The sequence below is a fragment of the Mus caroli genome, chromosome 12, assembly GCF_900094665.2.
Source record: "Mus caroli chromosome 12, CAROLI_EIJ_v1.1, whole genome shotgun sequence".
In the NCBI taxonomy this organism is placed as follows: domain Eukaryota; kingdom Metazoa; phylum Chordata; class Mammalia; order Rodentia; family Muridae; genus Mus; species Mus caroli.
The window spans coordinates 78,217,822-78,235,267 of record NC_034581.1 but is presented as its reverse complement, the minus strand read 5'-3'; the positions used below and the strand labels follow the sequence as shown (position 1 = coordinate 78,235,267).

The 17,446-nt window shown below is 40.2% G+C and overlaps 1 protein-coding gene across 11 annotated transcripts in view; it reads left to right on the top strand.

Annotated features, from left to right (window-relative positions):
* The window catches only part of Numb (NUMB endocytic adaptor protein), a 133,864-nt gene that overhangs the window by 69,857 nt on the left and 46,561 nt on the right, over nucleotides 1-17,446 (top strand). For 6 of the 11 annotated variants that reach the window (XM_021178572.2, XM_029484588.1, XM_029484586.1 and 3 more), the window contains exon 3: nucleotides 16,178-16,318. In XM_021178572.2, coding sequence (XP_021034231.2) covers nucleotides 16,193-16,318 — 126 coding nt within the window. In that variant the 5' untranslated portion in view covers nucleotides 16,178-16,192. Of the gene's footprint in view, nucleotides 1-3,279; nucleotides 3,365-16,177; nucleotides 16,319-17,446 lie in introns of all 11 variants that reach the window. The other 5 variants (XM_029484590.1, XM_029484591.1, XM_029484592.1 and 2 more) reach the window with 1 other exon arrangement.

Here is a 17,446-nt window from a genome sequence, read left to right as displayed (position 1 = left end):
ATTGACGGTGTCTTTTGCCTAACAGAAGCTTTGCAGTTTCATGAGGTCCCATTTGTCAATTCTCGATCTTACAGCACAAGCCATTGCTGTTCTATTCAGGAATTTTCCCCTGTGCCAGTATCTTCGAGGCTGGCCTCTTCTTAATCACCACTGATTTCTTAGCTCCAGCTAACCAGCATCAATTGTCCCAGTAGTCCCTTTTATTCTGGACTCTAAAACCAGAGCCATGTGGCCAAAGCTGGGGCTGGAACATGCCCCCATTGTTCTGTTATATTATCACCAGCTTTCTGTTTTCCAAATCCTTCATCGCCTAAGCTTGACTGCCCTGGAATTTGCTTCATAGACTGACTTTGAACTCAGAGATCTGCATGCCTGTCTCCTAAACACTGGAATTAAAGGTGTGGTTCACCAAGCCTGGATTTAAGCTTTTCTTTACCTAAAACTTACTGTGTTCTAGGCTGGTCTTGAACTCAGAGATCTGCTTGTCTTTGCCTCCTGGGTTTAAAGGATTGTGCTATCATGTCTGGACCTAAATTTAGCTGGGTGGAATCTTTCCCCCAAGGACACTATTCCCTTAATTCAATTTAATATCCTTGAACATAGGATTCAGCTCCATTTCACTTCTGGTGCCCTGTTAATACCATATATTTTATATTTTTCCTTTCTCAGTTTGCTCTGCTTGTTTGTAATGCTCTTCATGAGACTTAACCAGAGAACAAAGTCTCTGCTGGTTTTTGTTTTTTTGAGACTTCCTTTGTCAATGCAGTTAATATAAATCTCTTTAGCCTCAGGTAGACTCTTCAGACAAGGGCAAAAAGTAGCCACATTCTTCACCAAAATAACATACAAACAGTCTCTAGGCCATGCACTGAAATTCTTCTCCTCTAAGACCTCTTGGGCCAGATCTGTACAGTTCAAACCACTCACAGCAACAGAGCCTTCCATATTTCTGCTAGGATAGCCCATTGAGCCGTACTTAAAACATCCCATGGCTTTCCAACTCCAAAGTACCCAAATCCACATTCTTTAAAAAAAAAAAAGCATGGCCAGGCCTATCACAGCAATAACCCCAGACCTTGTACCAACCTCTGTCTTAGTTAATTGGTATGAACAGACACCATGAACAAGGCAAGTCTTATAAATGACAATAGGCGTTGGTGGCATACGCCTAGCCCAAAGGGTAACTTTTGTATTTAAATTTTTTTATATTTTGAACTTATATTTTTCATATTCTGAAAGGATTGTCTGTTTTTTTAATGTTTTATCTGTCAAGAAACCTTCATTTTTCTCTAACTCAGTAATACCAACTTTTAAAGCAGGTAGCAATTTGTTTCTTTCTAAATGCATTTTAATGTCATATAGGTTTTTGTTTTTATATATTTTGGGAATTATGAGAACCTAATAAGATGATATCACTGTTCTTCTCTACTCCTGATACTCTCAATATTATAATTATATTGCACATAGTAAGTGTTCCATAAATTCTTGATCTGAATTGTTTTTAGTCTTGAAAACCATTTTATAACTTAGCTGTGTATGCGTAATCGCCCCCTTGAAGCAGAGACCTTCAATATAAAGAGTTCTATTTTGGTGCTGGCAAGATGGCTCAATAGGAGAAGACAATGTTGTACCCACGTTCAATCACTGGAACCCACATAAAGGTGGAAAGAGGAGAAAAATATGCTGTGGCACATGGGCTCACACACATCATATAAACACGAAACATTAATAAACATTTTTAAGAACAGATTTCCTGGGGCTGGAGAGTTGGCTCAGTGGTCAAGAGCACTGCTTGCTCTTGCAGAGGACCCAAGTTTGGCTCACAACCATCTGTAACTCCAGTTCCAGGAGACCTGATGCCCTCTTCTGACCTCTACAACCACTTCGTGTGTATGTGATACACCCAAGTGTGCATCTCACACACACACACACACACACACACAGGTAAAATGCTCATACAAATCAAATAAAATAAAATGAACCTATAAACAAAATTCTTAACCATAATTCTATATTTATCCTTTACTGGCCTCATATTTTCCTTAGCACTGGAAGAAATGTATAGAACAAAAAAGTCAAATTATAAGTGACTTTAACATATAGAAGAGCTTCTGTTTGCTTTAGGAAAATGAAAAAAAATTTTTTTGTCTTAGTTGATATGAAAAAGATAAAACTGGCAGTTTGGTGGCCCTCTCTGCCCTGTCCTGCTCAGTACCCTTGAGCCAAGCTTCAGCTGCATCTTCCAGGGCTACCCATGCACCTATGTGATTCTGTCCTGTACTGCCCAATCCGAGGCTCTCACTCCAGCTCTCAGCTTGCCTCTGCCTGTAGCCCCCCAGAGCTTTCCTTCCAGGTTCAGGCTGCCCTGCATAGCACCAGCAGCCTGCTCTTCTCCTTTTTTAAAATCCCTTGTGGGCAAGGGTGTAGTCGTGGAATTCAAGAATGACCGAGGCACTATTTCCCCCACCCCTACTTCCCCATTGGTGACCCATAACTTGACGTCCAACTGAGGACCAGGATACCCCTGCCCAATACTTAAGGTATTTTATTATTTTTATTTTCTTTTTAACTGAATGGATGAGAGTCAGTTCCTCTGTTGCGAAGGGAGGGTAAGAGATCCAGGAACTGCAGACCACTCCTGGACTGCTCCCAGTCTGTGTATTCCTCTCACCTTCCCTGGAGATGGGAGCTACATTCTAGGCTCTTCATAGTGACCTGTAATACATTTGAGGAATGGAAAGAATCTGTCCCACATTAGAAATAAAACTTAATGATGCAAACTGGAAAGAAAAAAAGGAAAAAATGGGTAAGACTTCAGAATTAATCCTAGCGATCCCTCTGTCATTTAGAGTCAGTTTCCCTTGCATTCCACATCCCGAGGTCCATTTTCTACCCTTTCTCTTTTCTTCCCATAAAAATTCCTTCCTAACAGTGCCAGGAATTTTTGACACTGAAGTTGCTCTTTTATGTCCCTTATCCCCTGACCTTTCCTTTTCTGTTTTATTCCCAGGCTCCAGTGGTTGGGCTTGGGAGTGAGTCTCAGTAGCAGCAGCAGCGTGTGCCTGCAAAGCCAGACTCGGATCCCTAATGCATTTGGCTTGTATCTGTGGCAGGTTGTGTTGTCTGATCAGCATGTGGATCTTGAAACTGCTCAGTGACTCAGTGCACTCTCTCATTACAGTAAAGCCATATTCTGACAAAAGTTGAAAATCTTTTTTTTTTTTGTACCTGTGTCACTGAGAACAATTGTATAAGATATTTATTATTCTCATTTTGCAGATGAGGAAACTGACACTTGGTGAAGTTACGAAATTTGTCCAAAGTCACACAGCTTGTAAAAGGCACAGCCAAGATTCAGAGCCAGGTCTGTCCAACTTCAAAACTACTAATCAAGGCTTAGACACTTGGAAATAGCTGTGATGCACCAACTTGTGATGAGTTGTATTGGTATTAGTATTGCCTAAGTGTTCTTAGCTCCTTTGGGTAATTTTTAGTGGTGAGGTTTCTGTCCTCCTTACATTTTTCCTCTTTCCTTTAAGTATTATGAAAAGCAATATAGCATAGTAGCTAAGGGTGTGAATTTTGGAGAGAGAGAACCTTAGTAGAGATTTTTAAGCTTCTATTTTTACTTGTGTGACATTGGGAAAGTTACTTAATTCTTTATGTGAGAGTTTCCCTCTATGTAAAACAGTAATAGTGCCATTGTTTACCTGATCAGATTGCTGTGAACATTGGGTAATTTAATACATGTAAGAAACCTTTCGCTCTTGCTTTTCCCTTCTTGCCCCCGCTCTGTCCCTTCCCCCCCACTCTCCCCATTCCCCCCCCCCATGTGCTCATGGCCCGCCTCTACTTCCCTTCCCTTCCCTTCCCTTCCCTTCCCTTCCCTTCTTCTTTTTCTTCTCCCCCTCCCCCCATCTCTGCCTCTACTTACCCTCTTAACTCCCCTCCCTATGCCCTGAAAAACCTCTATTCTATACTAAAACAAAAAAAGAAAAAACAAAACAAACAAACAAAACCTTTTCTACTTGTCTACACTAAGTATTTTCATCTGTTAACAGCTAGTAAAGCAAGTCATTATTTTAAATTATCTAAATTTATTTGAGCAAAGTTTAGGCTACAATATACATAAACCAAAATTAATGTTGAATAAATTAGACTTAGAGAAAAATCACCAGTTTGACTGAACTCAAATCTGTTGTGAGTCATGTGGAGTAACAGCTTACAGACCTGACACCGATGGTGCTCTATGTACTGTATTAGTCACTTTTGCATCACTCTGATGACAATACCTGACAGAAACAATTTAGGGAAAGTGGTTTTGGCTCACACCCTCCACGAGTGTGAGGCCATGATGGCAGGGAAGGCTTGGCAGAACTTGAGTTCATGCATAAAGGAGCATAGGAGACATGGTTCCCAATTTAAGTCTGTGTTCATAGATTAGCTTTGTGCTTGATATAGATGCACGAATGTATGTATATGTGTGGATATATTGGTCATATCCATGCCCTACCATGATTTTTAAGAATCTTTCCTTATTATATTCTGTGTGTATGTGTACAGCATATCTATAAGAGAATTTGGAAATTCAAAGAGGCATCCGATGCCCTGGAACTGGAGTTATGGATAGCAGTGAGCCACCATGTGGATGCTGGGAACTGAACCTGGGTTCTCTGGAAGAGCAGCCAATGCTCTTAACTACTTTTTTTGATTTTTGAGGCAGGGTTTCTCTGTGTAGCCCTGGCTGTACTGGAACTCACTCTGTAGACCAGGCTGGCCTCGAACTCAGAAATCCGCCTGCCTCTGCCTCCCGAGTGCTGGGATTAAAGGCGTGTGCCACCACGCCCGGCTTCTTAACTACTTTTAATTGCTGAGCCATTTGTCAACCCTTCTTATACATTTGTGTCTAGTAGTTTCTGCTCCATATTGCTAGCGCACTAGTAACTCTTGAGGTTTTATTTATTTATTAAATATAGTTTTGCTAATTACTTTGTATTGTTTTATAGTGAGGTAATTGGCTGGATAATCTAGCCTAAAGTGTTATTAAGAATGCTGTTTTGGGGGCTGGAGAGCTGGCTCAGCAGTTAAGAGCACTGATTGCTCTTCTTGAGGTCCTGAGTTCAAATCCTAGCAACCACATGGTGGCTCACAACCATCTGTAATGAGATTGGATGCCCTCTTCTGGTGCATCTGAAGACAGCTATAGTGTACTTATATAAAAGAAATAAATATTATATAAAAAAGAGTGCTGTTTTCTCATTATGAGCTTTTTTCTATTTATGATTCCTTAAGATAGAAACTTATCAACTTTTCTTTCCCCTCCTTTTCTTTTTTTCTGTGGTGCAGGGATTTGAACCCAGGTCCTCACACATGCTAGGCAGACATATCCTATTTTTATTTTCTAATCTAATTTAAAAGTGTCCCTGGCCCATGAGTCTTTTTATTATTAATTATATATATATATATATATATATATATATATATATATACACACACACACATATATTTTTTTTTCAAGTGTGAGGTTTCTATAATTGTCTTTATATTTCTCTCATGATTGGCTATAATCTGTAGTCCATAAGTACAACTTCTCAATTTTTGAAAAGTATGTATATATGTGTATATACACATGTGTATCTTTCTGTCATATTCTATTTGAATTACAAAAAAAGATTGCACTATCTTCTGTAATCAAGAAGAGGCGCATCTAAAGCACAGTAATGTCGACAGTCTAAGGCTAAGAGGAGGGGCCAGCGTGAGCAGGCAAATGAAGACTCTAAAGAGCCGCTGCTGTGTGATGGGCTCTGTGGCTTCTCCTCGTGCTGATGAGGCTTGAGTAGCCAGTGATCCATGTCTTCATATTTACAGTGCTTTCTAGAAAACTCAATTAGTATTGTTGATAGAATGATAGTTTCCTTTTTCTCTTTCTGTCTATACTTTTCCTCCCTGTCTACCACTTTGTCCTCATAGACTTTAACATCTCTGTAACTAGGAAGGGTCTCTTATTTTACTTTTGGTGATTTTTTTCATAATTACTGGAGATTTATTAACACTTTCAGCAGCATTTTTCTTTAGTGAAATATAAAATAGTGGTACATTTTGCAGTTGATGGCATCTAGTGTTACCAGTTTCTTGAGTCAGAGCCAAGTTTTTTGTATCATGATTGAGAAGAATGAGGAATAAGGACAATACAAGAAGGGCAGGCAAGCCAAGGTTATTAGGAAGTAAAGAATCAGCTCTCTAATGAGTTGCCAAGTACTGCTTTGGGAGCAGAGGGTTTTGTGTCCTAGGAATGGGCCAGTTTGGTCCTATCTGTATGCAAATGAGGTACTAAGCCAGGATAAATCTGGTTACTTAATTTATATGTAAGTGGGTAATTCTGATCAGATAGGCAGGCATGCATAGGCTCAGGAAAGCCCACCCCAAGTCCCATGTCAAGGATGAAGATCCAGCAGGGAAAAAGAACAGAGGCTGCTGGTGAGCCAGTGTCTGTCTTGATGGTTAGGCTTTTGGATTTTGATTCCTTAGCTTACCAATTACATCATTCATTTAAAAACCTTGGTGTTCTTGGAGGTGACTGCCAGTTCCACCAAGACATAGATTACTGTTTCCCTTGACTCTGTATCCTGACTGCCTACAAATGAAGGCTGCATTGTTCCTAACTCCTTCTCCTACCTCTGGTAAAACACACATCTTTACATATACAGTACAGTGTGGTTCTTTGCCTCATCCTACTTAAAATGCCCCCTTTCTCTATTGTCACTGTATACTTAAATCATTCAAAACTGTTAAAGGATGAAATGTATGTATACACATACACACAGTCACTTGGATATGGTCTAATTTTCTTATCCTGACTCTTCTTCCATCTTACACAGTATTTTGTTGGATTCGAGGTATTATTAGCAATTAAGGGAAACATGTAGGTATGATGAATCATAGTATAAATTGTAACATTTATGTTAGTGACCAGTTAAAGCACTTTGAAAGAAATGAAGAGTTGTATAATAAAATGGGGTTAACCTTAGAAGCCCACATCTTTAATCCCAGCACTTGGGAGACAGACATGGTTGGATCTCTGTGAGGTCAGCCTGGGCTACATAGCAAGTTCTAGGACAGTCAGAGATACATAATACAGATACCCTGCTTGTTTGTTTTTTTAAAAAGAATTGTAAAGGACAGGAGAGATGGCTCAGTGATTGAGTCTGCTTGCTACTCTTGGAGTCAACCTGGGTTTAGCTTCCAACACCCAGAAGGAGTCCCATAACCACCTGTAACTCCAGTTCTACTAGGATCTGATGTCTTCTGCTGGTTTCTATGGGAGCCAGGTGTGCATGTAGTACACATCCATACATGCAAGCAAGGCACTCATATACAGAAATTTAAAAATAATTCTAAAACCTTTTAAACAGATACATCTTTTCTTAAAAAATGAATTATAGGGAAAGTTATTTGGAAAGTGAAAATGACCTCATTGATGTCATCAATCGATGACATTGAAGATGAAACTTGGACATATGACAAAGAAATAAGCTCCTGAGAAGTCAAGAAGAAACCGTTTTAGGAAAAAGAAACAACAGGCTCCAACTGGAAATAAGCTTCAGGAAACCAAAGAACCATAATGACTTAGTTAAGGAGACTGCCATTCCAAGCTGAGAGTCAGGCAGGGGCCATACCTTAGTATATGAACATTTACTGAGTATTTATATCTGCATGCTGTTTTAAGCATCTGAGTCACTAAAAGCTTAGTTTCAATTTGATTTGCAGATACATTTAGAAAGCAAGTGGATGTTTACATGGTGACATAATCTATTTTTAAAAGATTATTCTGGGACTTGAGATGGCCCAGCAGGTTAGGGTACCTGCCACCAAGTTTATTGATCTGAATTTGATCCCTGGGACCCTCACGATGGAAAGGGAAAACAGACTTCTACACTCAGTCGTCAGTGAATATAAAGTTTTGGCTACCATGTACATGGTTGATCAGAGAGGAACAATAGAAATACGTCCTAGTTTTCACTTTATAGTACTGCAGACAAGCGATGAAGTTGGATTGGGCTGTGGTGGTTCTGGAAGTGGAGATGGAGTATGGCAGATTTGAGGTATGTTTTAGAAGTGTTTGCTGATAACTTTGGTTAGGGAACAGGGATGCAAATAAGGTAAGAGAATGATTAGTGAGGTTAAAAAAGCTGAAGACGATGTAAAGATACTTGTGAAGGGAGACACATTCCTGTCCTGCCCTCCTCCTCTTCCCTCTCATTCTTCCCTCCCCTCCTCTTGCTTCCTACTTTCCCTTCCCCTGCCACTTTTCCGCTTCTTCTCATCCCCTCTTCTCACTTCTCATTCTTGGAACCGAGCATATTTTTATTCTCGTCTGCCTCTCCAGATTCCAGCACCTTCCTACACTTGACAGATGTTTAGGAGAGGAGAGTCAGTGCAAAAAGTAGGTTATGATTCTCAGGAACTCTGCCCTTTGTCACCAATATGTTCCTTGCTAAATCAGTTGTTCCTACATAGAGCAAAATTAAATTTTGTTTTTTAAGTAAAGGTAAGTTCTTGAGTATGTTCCTAGTAAAATCAGCCTATGAATGTGTGATGGCCATATTGTTTTGCTGTCTTTTATATTTTCAGCTCTCCCTGTTTAGCATACGCTGGGTTTGAACTCATGATCCTCCCATCTTAGCCTTATAGGTGTGCTAGCACTGAAGTGTCTGGCTTTGAGTATATGCATAACATTTTTTAATCTATAAAATATTACTTAAGTATACTTAAAATATACTTAAGTATTCATGAATCATAAATTCGGTTCACCAATTGTTTTCCAAATTAAAAAATAAAACTAGGGCTTGGCAGGATGGCTCAGCAGGTATAAATATTAACTTTGTAAACCTGATGGCCTGAGTTGATTCCTGGGGCACATAGTGGAACTGACTCCCTAAAAATTACCATCTGACCTCCACGTGGTATGCTGTGGCACTTGCACACCAGCAGTCACACTCATGTCATATACACACATGCAGGAGCAGTAATAATGTAAGCTTTAAAAATAGTTTGTAGTGACAAGAAGAGTCACGGTTGGTTGGTTGTGGAGTTTTTGAAGGGCTAAAAATTGAAGCCAGGTTCTTGTGCATGGTAGGTAAGTAAGTGCTCTGCTGGTACCAGAAACCCAGGGAAGGCCAGAAGGAGCTCCTTAATTGTCAGCTTTTGCATCTCTCAGTGTTTGGGAGTAGCATGTGGTGGCAGGAGGCAGACTAGGATAGTGTTAACACTCTCTAGTGTTAATAGCTCATGTGTATGTGCTAGTTAAGGTGGCTATTGGGCCTGCAAATGTTAAGAGTTCCTATCTAGTTCTGGACAGCGATTGGCATTGCTGCTTCCAGACAGGCTTAGGTACTGGGATTTCAAATTTTGATAGCTTTTTTTTTTTTAAGATTTATTTATTTATTATATGTAAGTACACTGTAGCTGTCTTCAGACACACCAAAAGAGGGAGTCAGGTCTCATTACGGATGGTTGTGAGCCACCATGTGGTTGCTGGGATTTGAACTCAGGACCTTTGGAAGGGCAGTCGGGTGCTCTTACCTGCTGAGCCATCTCATCAGCCCCTTGATAGCTTTTTGAACTCTTCAGGAGAACAGTGTCACTTCTCTGGCTCTGTCCAGTCTTCAGTTTCTTTAGCTGAAGCCCTCTATCCTCATCTTGCCCAGTCTACCCCTTTGAACAGTCAGCTGTCTCTTTATGTGGCTGTTGTCACTGATGCCAATGTCAAGCAGGCAGTTACTCCCCATCTTTCACCACCTCCACCACTGTCAGCTGCCAGTCTTTAAGTCCCACCCCCTTTGCAGCTGTCAGTGCACCTGGCCACTGCCACGTTCACAGCTTGGCCTGCTGGCTGCTCAGCTCTCATGGCTATTGTCCTCCTGTTTCTGCCATTGCTGCTGCTACTCTGTTATCTGCTCTACTTTTCTTCATGTTACCAGCTCAGGCTACACTGCTAAAGTAGGCAAAGAGAGACTACTTGAGAAACTGTCACTGCATATAAGGTTGCAACATTAGGAAAGCAGGTGCAGATGCTTGCAGTGTTGCCTAGGTCGGGTTCACTTAGGCTTGTGATAGCAGAAAACCTATTGCTTAATGTTTGGAACAGCCATGACTGGATCTGTAGTTTCAGAAAGCAGAGCGAGCAGTTTCAGTTGTCTTGGAGTTTCCTCAGTGTCTGTCTATGTGTGTTCAAAAGGGCTAGCTTGTGGGTAGTCCAACTGGCTCTTGAAAGATAATTCTAGCACTAATACTGATTTTAATACTGCTTTTTAAATAATGTGTAACACCAATCTAGTTTCCCAGAAAAAGGTGGGTGCCCCCCCCATCACTGTCACTGAGTCACACTCTACCCCTTGCCCTTACATTTTTTCCCTAAATATTTCCAGGTTCAACTTTTTATTTTGGGGTTTTCCCCCCAATATAAGTCTTTCATTGTCCCCAAAGAGCCCATCTTGTACTTGGAATTAGGATCTTGTTTCTGAAGCTAGGTTACTTAGGTCTTGCACATCAGCCTGCTGCACTGTTGCCTTTTCAGACACATAGATGCCATCCATTGTGGCTTGCTGAATCAAAGCAGCTGAACTTAAAACAAGCTCAGTATCATTTCCTTCAAGGATTAGTTCATCTTTCTGGGTTCAAGAGACAGAACAAGCAACACCTGTCCTCATCCAAACCCCGAAAGGTACTTTTCACCCAAGAAATTTCAGATTTCAACCAAAGACTCATTCTCCTAAATAATGACATTGATGCGGAAGTGAGCATACACAGACCTCATCTTGGAATGGAAGCTTAGTGTAATGTTCTTGTCTTAGTTAGGGTTTCCTTTGATGTGAAGAGATGCCATGACCAAGGCAACTCTTATAAGGACAACGTTTAATTGGGGCAGGCTTACAGCACACTGCCTTTTTTTTTTTTTTAAGTTAAACTGAAATGTAAGCAAACTCAAATATACCAAAAGCTAAATTTATTGAGAGCTAAATTGTTTCCTTGGAAAAGTAGGACTCAGAAAAGAAGGAAAGAGAAGAAAAGAAGAGAAAAGAAAGATTAAGGTGATTGGCTGGCTGAATTATTATATACATGCAATCCAGTACTTGGGAGAACAGAAACTTTATGGGTCATCCTCAGCCACCCATAAAGTTCAAAGCCAGCTCGGGCTATGTCAACTCTGATCTCAAAAGCAAAACAAAAACCAAAGTACATAAATAAACAAGCCCTTTGTTTGTCTAACTTTCCCTGAATCTGCTTGTAAATGAACTTCTGACAGACAGCTATGAACTTTTAAAATGAATTTTATTTGTTCTATAATTTTTTTGTGTTAATTTACCTGTTTGTGGTAAAGCTGTACCCTGTTGCTGTTTACTTGGCTCACTGCCTATGTGAAGCACTGAACCAGAGATAGAATTGAATATGTTAGGCTGATTTTACCAATTGGACCAATTGTAGTCCAGACGCTAATTAATGGTTTAACACAGTGGCTCTTAACCTTTCTAATATTGCAACCCTTTAATACAGTTCCTCGTTTTGTGGTGACCCACACTGTAAAATTATTTTTGTTGCTATTTCATAACTCTAACTTTGCTACTATTATGAATCATAATGTAAGTATCAGAGTTTTCCAATGGTTTTAAGCAACCCCTGTGAGAGGGTCTGAGAACAACCCTTGATTTAACAGATTTATCATCTTGGGGGAATACATTCTGGAGCTTAGTTGTATCAACTTGACTCTATTCTCACTACTGCTTTCCTCTAAGTTTTTCAGTTCCCTTGTCTCCACCAGGGCCACCACCATTACCCTAGTTTAAGTTCTCATTATAACGTGTCTGGAAGCCGTTCCCCTTCATATTTGTTTTCCATATTACTACCAGAGTGGTTAAACCAAATCACAAGTCTGACCATCCAAGTCAGGGTTTAAGTCCTTTAAACAGCTTCTGATTCCCATAAATCCTAGTTCCTTTTAGATTCCTTGGCTTCATCTCTGTTACTCCTTGCTGATCCACCACCTAATATTGGATTTTTGGCATCTATACTTTTATTGATGTAGTTGTTTGTCTTAGTTAGGGTTTTCATTGCTGTGAACAGATACCACGACCAAGGCAACTCTTATAAGGACAACATTTAATTGGTGGGGCTGGCTTACAGGTTCAGAGGTTCAGTTCATTATCACCAAGGTGGGAGCATGGCAACATCCAGGCAGGCATGGTGCAGGAGGAGCTGAGAGTTCAATATCTTGTTTCCAAAGGCAAACAGGAGAAGACTTGCTTTGAGGCAGCAAGGATGAGAATCTTAAAGCCCATGGCCACAGTGACACACTTCTTCCAACAAGGCCACACCTTCAAATAATGCCACTCCCTAGGCCAAGCATGTTCAAACCACCACATTGCCTTTACTTGAAATACTTTTTATTCTTGTTTGTTTGTTTTTTTTGTGGTTTTTTGTTTTTTGTGGGTTTTTGTTTGTTTGTTTTGTTTTGTTTTGTTTTCAAGACAGGGTTTCTCTGTATAACCCTGGCTGTCCTGGAACTCACTTTGTAGACCAGGCTGGCCTCGAACTCAGAAATCCGCCTGCCTCTGCCTCCCTAGTGCTGGAATTAAAGGCGTGGCCACCACACCCGGTTTACTTCTTGTTCTTATACCCTACCATCTGTCACTGATTTTGGTTCCTAAAACCTAACTCAGATTGTGACTGCTTATGGGAAATACTGGCTTGAGGGTTTCTCTATTATTATAGAGTCACTTAAAGTCAAGAAAGCAGTCTTACTAATTTCTGCACTAGTTTTAACAATAGGGCTAGATCAGCACACAATAAGCTTTCAGTTTTCATTAAACCACATAAATTGAGGTGAAGATGAGGTCTTTAGGCATGAGAGAAAAGGGGATGATTTAAGTTATTAGTATGTGTGAAGCAACATCAGTATGCCCATAATGAATTTGAATGAAAGGACACAAACTAAAAAGTACAAATGGGGAAAAACCATACTGATGGGGTGATGGTTTGTCTTATTTTTAAGAGAATGATAGCAAGCATAAGAGAGCACAGTTGAACCATGCTGTTTAGGGAATATTTTCAGTGATTGGAGGAAGTAGAAGAAGCCCTTGAGAGTCAACAGATTGATGAATTTAACCTAGAGGAATACTGGGGTAGAGTCTAGGGAGGAAAGGAGTGTAAAAAAGAGATAAGAGTCGTGGCATCAACCTTTTACAGAGCAGTTAAGGGGTACAAAAGGTTTTCTGGGGACAGTGATACAGCTTCTTGGGTAGGATCACTTGCCACCAAGCCTGATGACCTCAGGCATTCACATGTTGATAAATGCAGGCGTGAATATGTGTGCAAACACACACACACACACATGCATATGTACACTCTGACGATTGTATATAGTTATCTTTGCAAATTGTAGTATAATGGAACTTTAAAAAGAATTAGCTTATAGAACAAAATAATTCTTTTTTCCTAAGTTTTTCATGACAGGCTTTCTCTGTATAGCCCTTACTGTCCTGGAAGTCACTATGTAGACCAGGCTGAGCTCAAACTCACAGAGATTTACCTGCTTCTGTCTCCCAGTGCTGGAATTAAAGGTGTGTGTTACCACACCTAGCTATCTCAGTTCTTATACTTAAAAATCTATTTATCGCCTATGTTCAACTAGGACCTTTGTCCTTAGGCCAGTAATAGTTATTAAGAGGTAATGAACAAGATAACATAATTACACTTTTACCTTGCAAATTTATTTTAGGACTGTTTTGTCATTACTATTTAAATCGCCCTACCTTTTCCTTAAACTTTTTACATGGAAATCTGATAAAATAGTTCTATGAATATGTGACAGGAACCTGAAGCCTTTCCTAAGAGTTGTGTCCAATCCTTCAGACTCCTTAACTTTCCCCCCTAAACAAGCAATGGCTGCTAGGCCTTTCCACTGCAGTCCTGTGGTTACTTAAAGCATAAGTCAGGAATCGTGGCAGAAATGCTGATGGCAAACCATTTGACTACTAAAAGTGGTAAGATATTAACACCAATTTTTTGGACATTTTCACCGTGTTATTTAGCAACCAAAAATGCTACAATAATACATCTATGCCAGAGAGTGAATAGTCTCCAGTGCCCTAGTCTAGACAGTGGGTAATCCTCCTTTGTCAGTGGGCTTTGACATCTCTAGTGTCTTCCTACCTACAAAGTAGTCTCAGTGTTATAGGGGGTTGGTTGGTTGTTTCTTCAAAATTACAGTATGTCATACAAGGACAGGCACCACATTAGAATTCAGAGATAGGTACTATTTAAACAAGTAGGATACAGCTTACTATTAAGGAACTAGAAATTGTGCCAGGTTCTAATGTACAGTAATAAAAGTCAGCAAAACGCTTAAATGGAACCATGTGAAAGTAGAAGAACCAAGGTCAGGTAAAGGCTTCTCAGAACAACAGTGAGTGTTTTGTTAAATGCTGGCTTCTCTTGAGCTTGCACTGAACATGAGTAGACTTTTACAGGAGGCAAACTGAAATAGTTTCTTTCCATGTAGAGAGAGGCACTGAAAACAGCCTGCCTGTAGGGGATGTAAGTAGCTTAATGGAGCTGGAACTTAACATGTGAATGGGGGCTGGTAAGAGAAGGCATAAGACTGTGTTTGCCATGCTGAGCATTTACACTTTGAAGGGGACATGAGCCAATTAGAGGATTTTAAAGTAGAATAGTTGTACAGTCAGATTGATGTTTTAGAAAACAGTAGTCAGACCAGATTAGAATGAAATGGGCCTTTATTTGAAGCAGTCTAAGTAATGGCCTTTTGCAATAAGTTAAACAAAAAAGTCTCAAAATAGTTGATTTGGACACTGGCCACATACAGGCCTGTCTACCTGAGAGGCTTAGAAAACAGGATCAAGAGTTCAAGGCCAGTCCCAGCAACAGGAGTTCCCTTTTGAAACATTAGCTGTTTTAGGTAGCATTATTTCTGACCCTCACAGTGACCCTGAGAAGTAAGAGTTACTACCATATCTGACAGAAGTATAAACTAAGGATTAGAACTTTGAGTTTACTTGCCTCAGTCACATCACCATCTCTGGCAGCACAGCATTCACTCAGGTCTGTCTCATTGTAAAGCTTACAGGGTGCCCCAGTTACTACATAAGCTAGATTTTGACCCAAACCTCAGGCATGCATTGTTTATTAATCATGAGTGTTGGTTGAACAGCATTCATTCAGTAAGTATATGTGAGCTACTCCTCTACTGATCAGTTCCAGGAAGGCAGGCATAAACAGGGAACAGGATAGCATCCTGTCCTTGCAGAACTTATATCTCACTGGGAATAGGTAGGTAATGTAAACAAAGACATGTTTTAGTTTGAGACAGTAATTAAACCAAAGGTACCACAAAGAAAAATCAGGACTTTGGAGGAGGTAGCTTTGCCTTTGGGTTCCATGAGGAGTGAGCAGAGAGGAAGAGAGAAAAGGGACTAGGAAAGGCTCCAGGCACAGAGTGCTTACCTGCCTTGATGTGCGGGGCTGTAGTTTTCATCGCTTGCCCTACAGACTAGAAAAAGAGTGACTGTTCACCCAAGCATTGTGAGCTCTCCTGGCTCTTACCTAATATCCATCAAATCAGGAAGACTTGAAGCTTTCTTTTGTCTACCAGTAATAAAGATAGCTACATCATTTGTAGGGGTGGGAAGAGTCTGAGAATGAATGAATCATGGGACAAAGGGCATGGAGTGAATTAGATATTAAAGAGGTAACATTGGTAGATAAGGCCACAGGAAGAAAGAATGGGGAGTTGGGCATGTAACTAACTCAGTTGGCAAAATGTGTGCCTGGCAGGCACAAAATATTAGTTCAGTCCTTAACACCAAACTGAGGCACAGTAGGGCACAGCGGCTGTAATCCCGGCATTTGAGAGGTATCAAGCAGGTGAGAAGTTAAAGGTCGCCCTTGTTGGGGCAGTTGTCATTGGAGGGAACTGTAGTTGTCTTTAAAAAGCGGAACGAGAGCAGTTTTAGACTCATTGTCACTCCGAGAGCAAGTACGCTAACATACTAAGCTATAACCCTCATGTGGGCCTTCAAGGTTTGGGATGGGTTTTGTACTAAAATGGTCATCTGAAGTTTGTGTAAGAAGTAACTTTGGTATTTCTTCACTGTGTCTTCAGGTTGTAAAAGTTAACATGAACAAACTACGGCAAAGCTTCAGGAGAAAGAAAGACGTTTATGTCCCAGAGGCCAGCCGTCCACATCAGTGGCAGACAGATGAAGAAGGAGTCCGCACTGGAAAGTGTAGCTTCCCAGTTAAGGTAAAACACACATGTCTTTGTGGTTCTCTGTGGGGAAATAAACAAAAACATAAAAGCAAACCAAACAAAAAACTGATAGCCCATAGAATATGTAATCCTATGACTCACACTAGTGAAGGAGCCTTCCAAAACCGTATTCTGCTTCAGTGATGGAATTAAATAAGAAAAAAATACATTGCAGTTAGTGATTTTTCTTTTTGTGTTTAAGTTATCTAAATAAGGCTGTGTGCTACATAATCTGGAACTGGAACAAGTATAAGTGAGAACAGTTTTGTGTGTGGGTTGGTGGGGCTCCTAGGAGTGTGCTTGAGTGTGCTTGGCAAGCCCTCTACCACTGGGCTACATCCCTGCCTTCTTTTTACTTCCTTGAGAAAGAATCTCACTAAGTTATCTAGGCTGTCCTTGAACTTGCTCTGTAGCCCTAGTAGGCTTTGAACTTGTGATCGTCCTTCCTCAGCTCCTGAGTAAGTGAGGTTTCCCAGAAGCCTCTACTCTCAGGTCTGGTCAAGTAAGAACACTTCTAATGAGAACACAAGTCCTGAGATGTCTACAGATCCTCAGTTACCAAGAATTAAATTATTTTCAGTGAGGTATGGGTTTATTTCCAGCATTCTCCAACAAAAGAAGAGTCAAAAGAAGCCCGCTCCTCCCCATTCCCATTCAGGGCTAACTGGCTTGTTTGCTTCTTCTATTTTTTTCTGAATATTTATTATTTATATGTAAGTACACTGTAGCTGTCTTCAGACACATCAGAAGAGGGCATCAGATCTCATTACGGATAGTTGTGAGCCACCATGTGGTTGCTGGGATTTGAACTCAGGACCTTTGAAAGACCAGTCAGTGCTCTTAACCACTGAGCCATCTCTCCAGCCCTGTTTGCTTCTTCTTGTCTTCACTTTTAAACTCTTCCCACCATTAGTTCTGCTCTTGTCTTCTGTACTTATAATTTCTTGTCCCATCAATGCTAGATGATTATCTTGATGCTCCATCATAAAAAAATGAAATACTTTCACTTATTTTCAAATTTATATCAGATATTTTTACTTCATTTTCTTTACATATGTTTCACTTATGTTTTATTTCATTTTCTTCACATATGTTTTCTTCACTAATGTTTACATTCTCTCC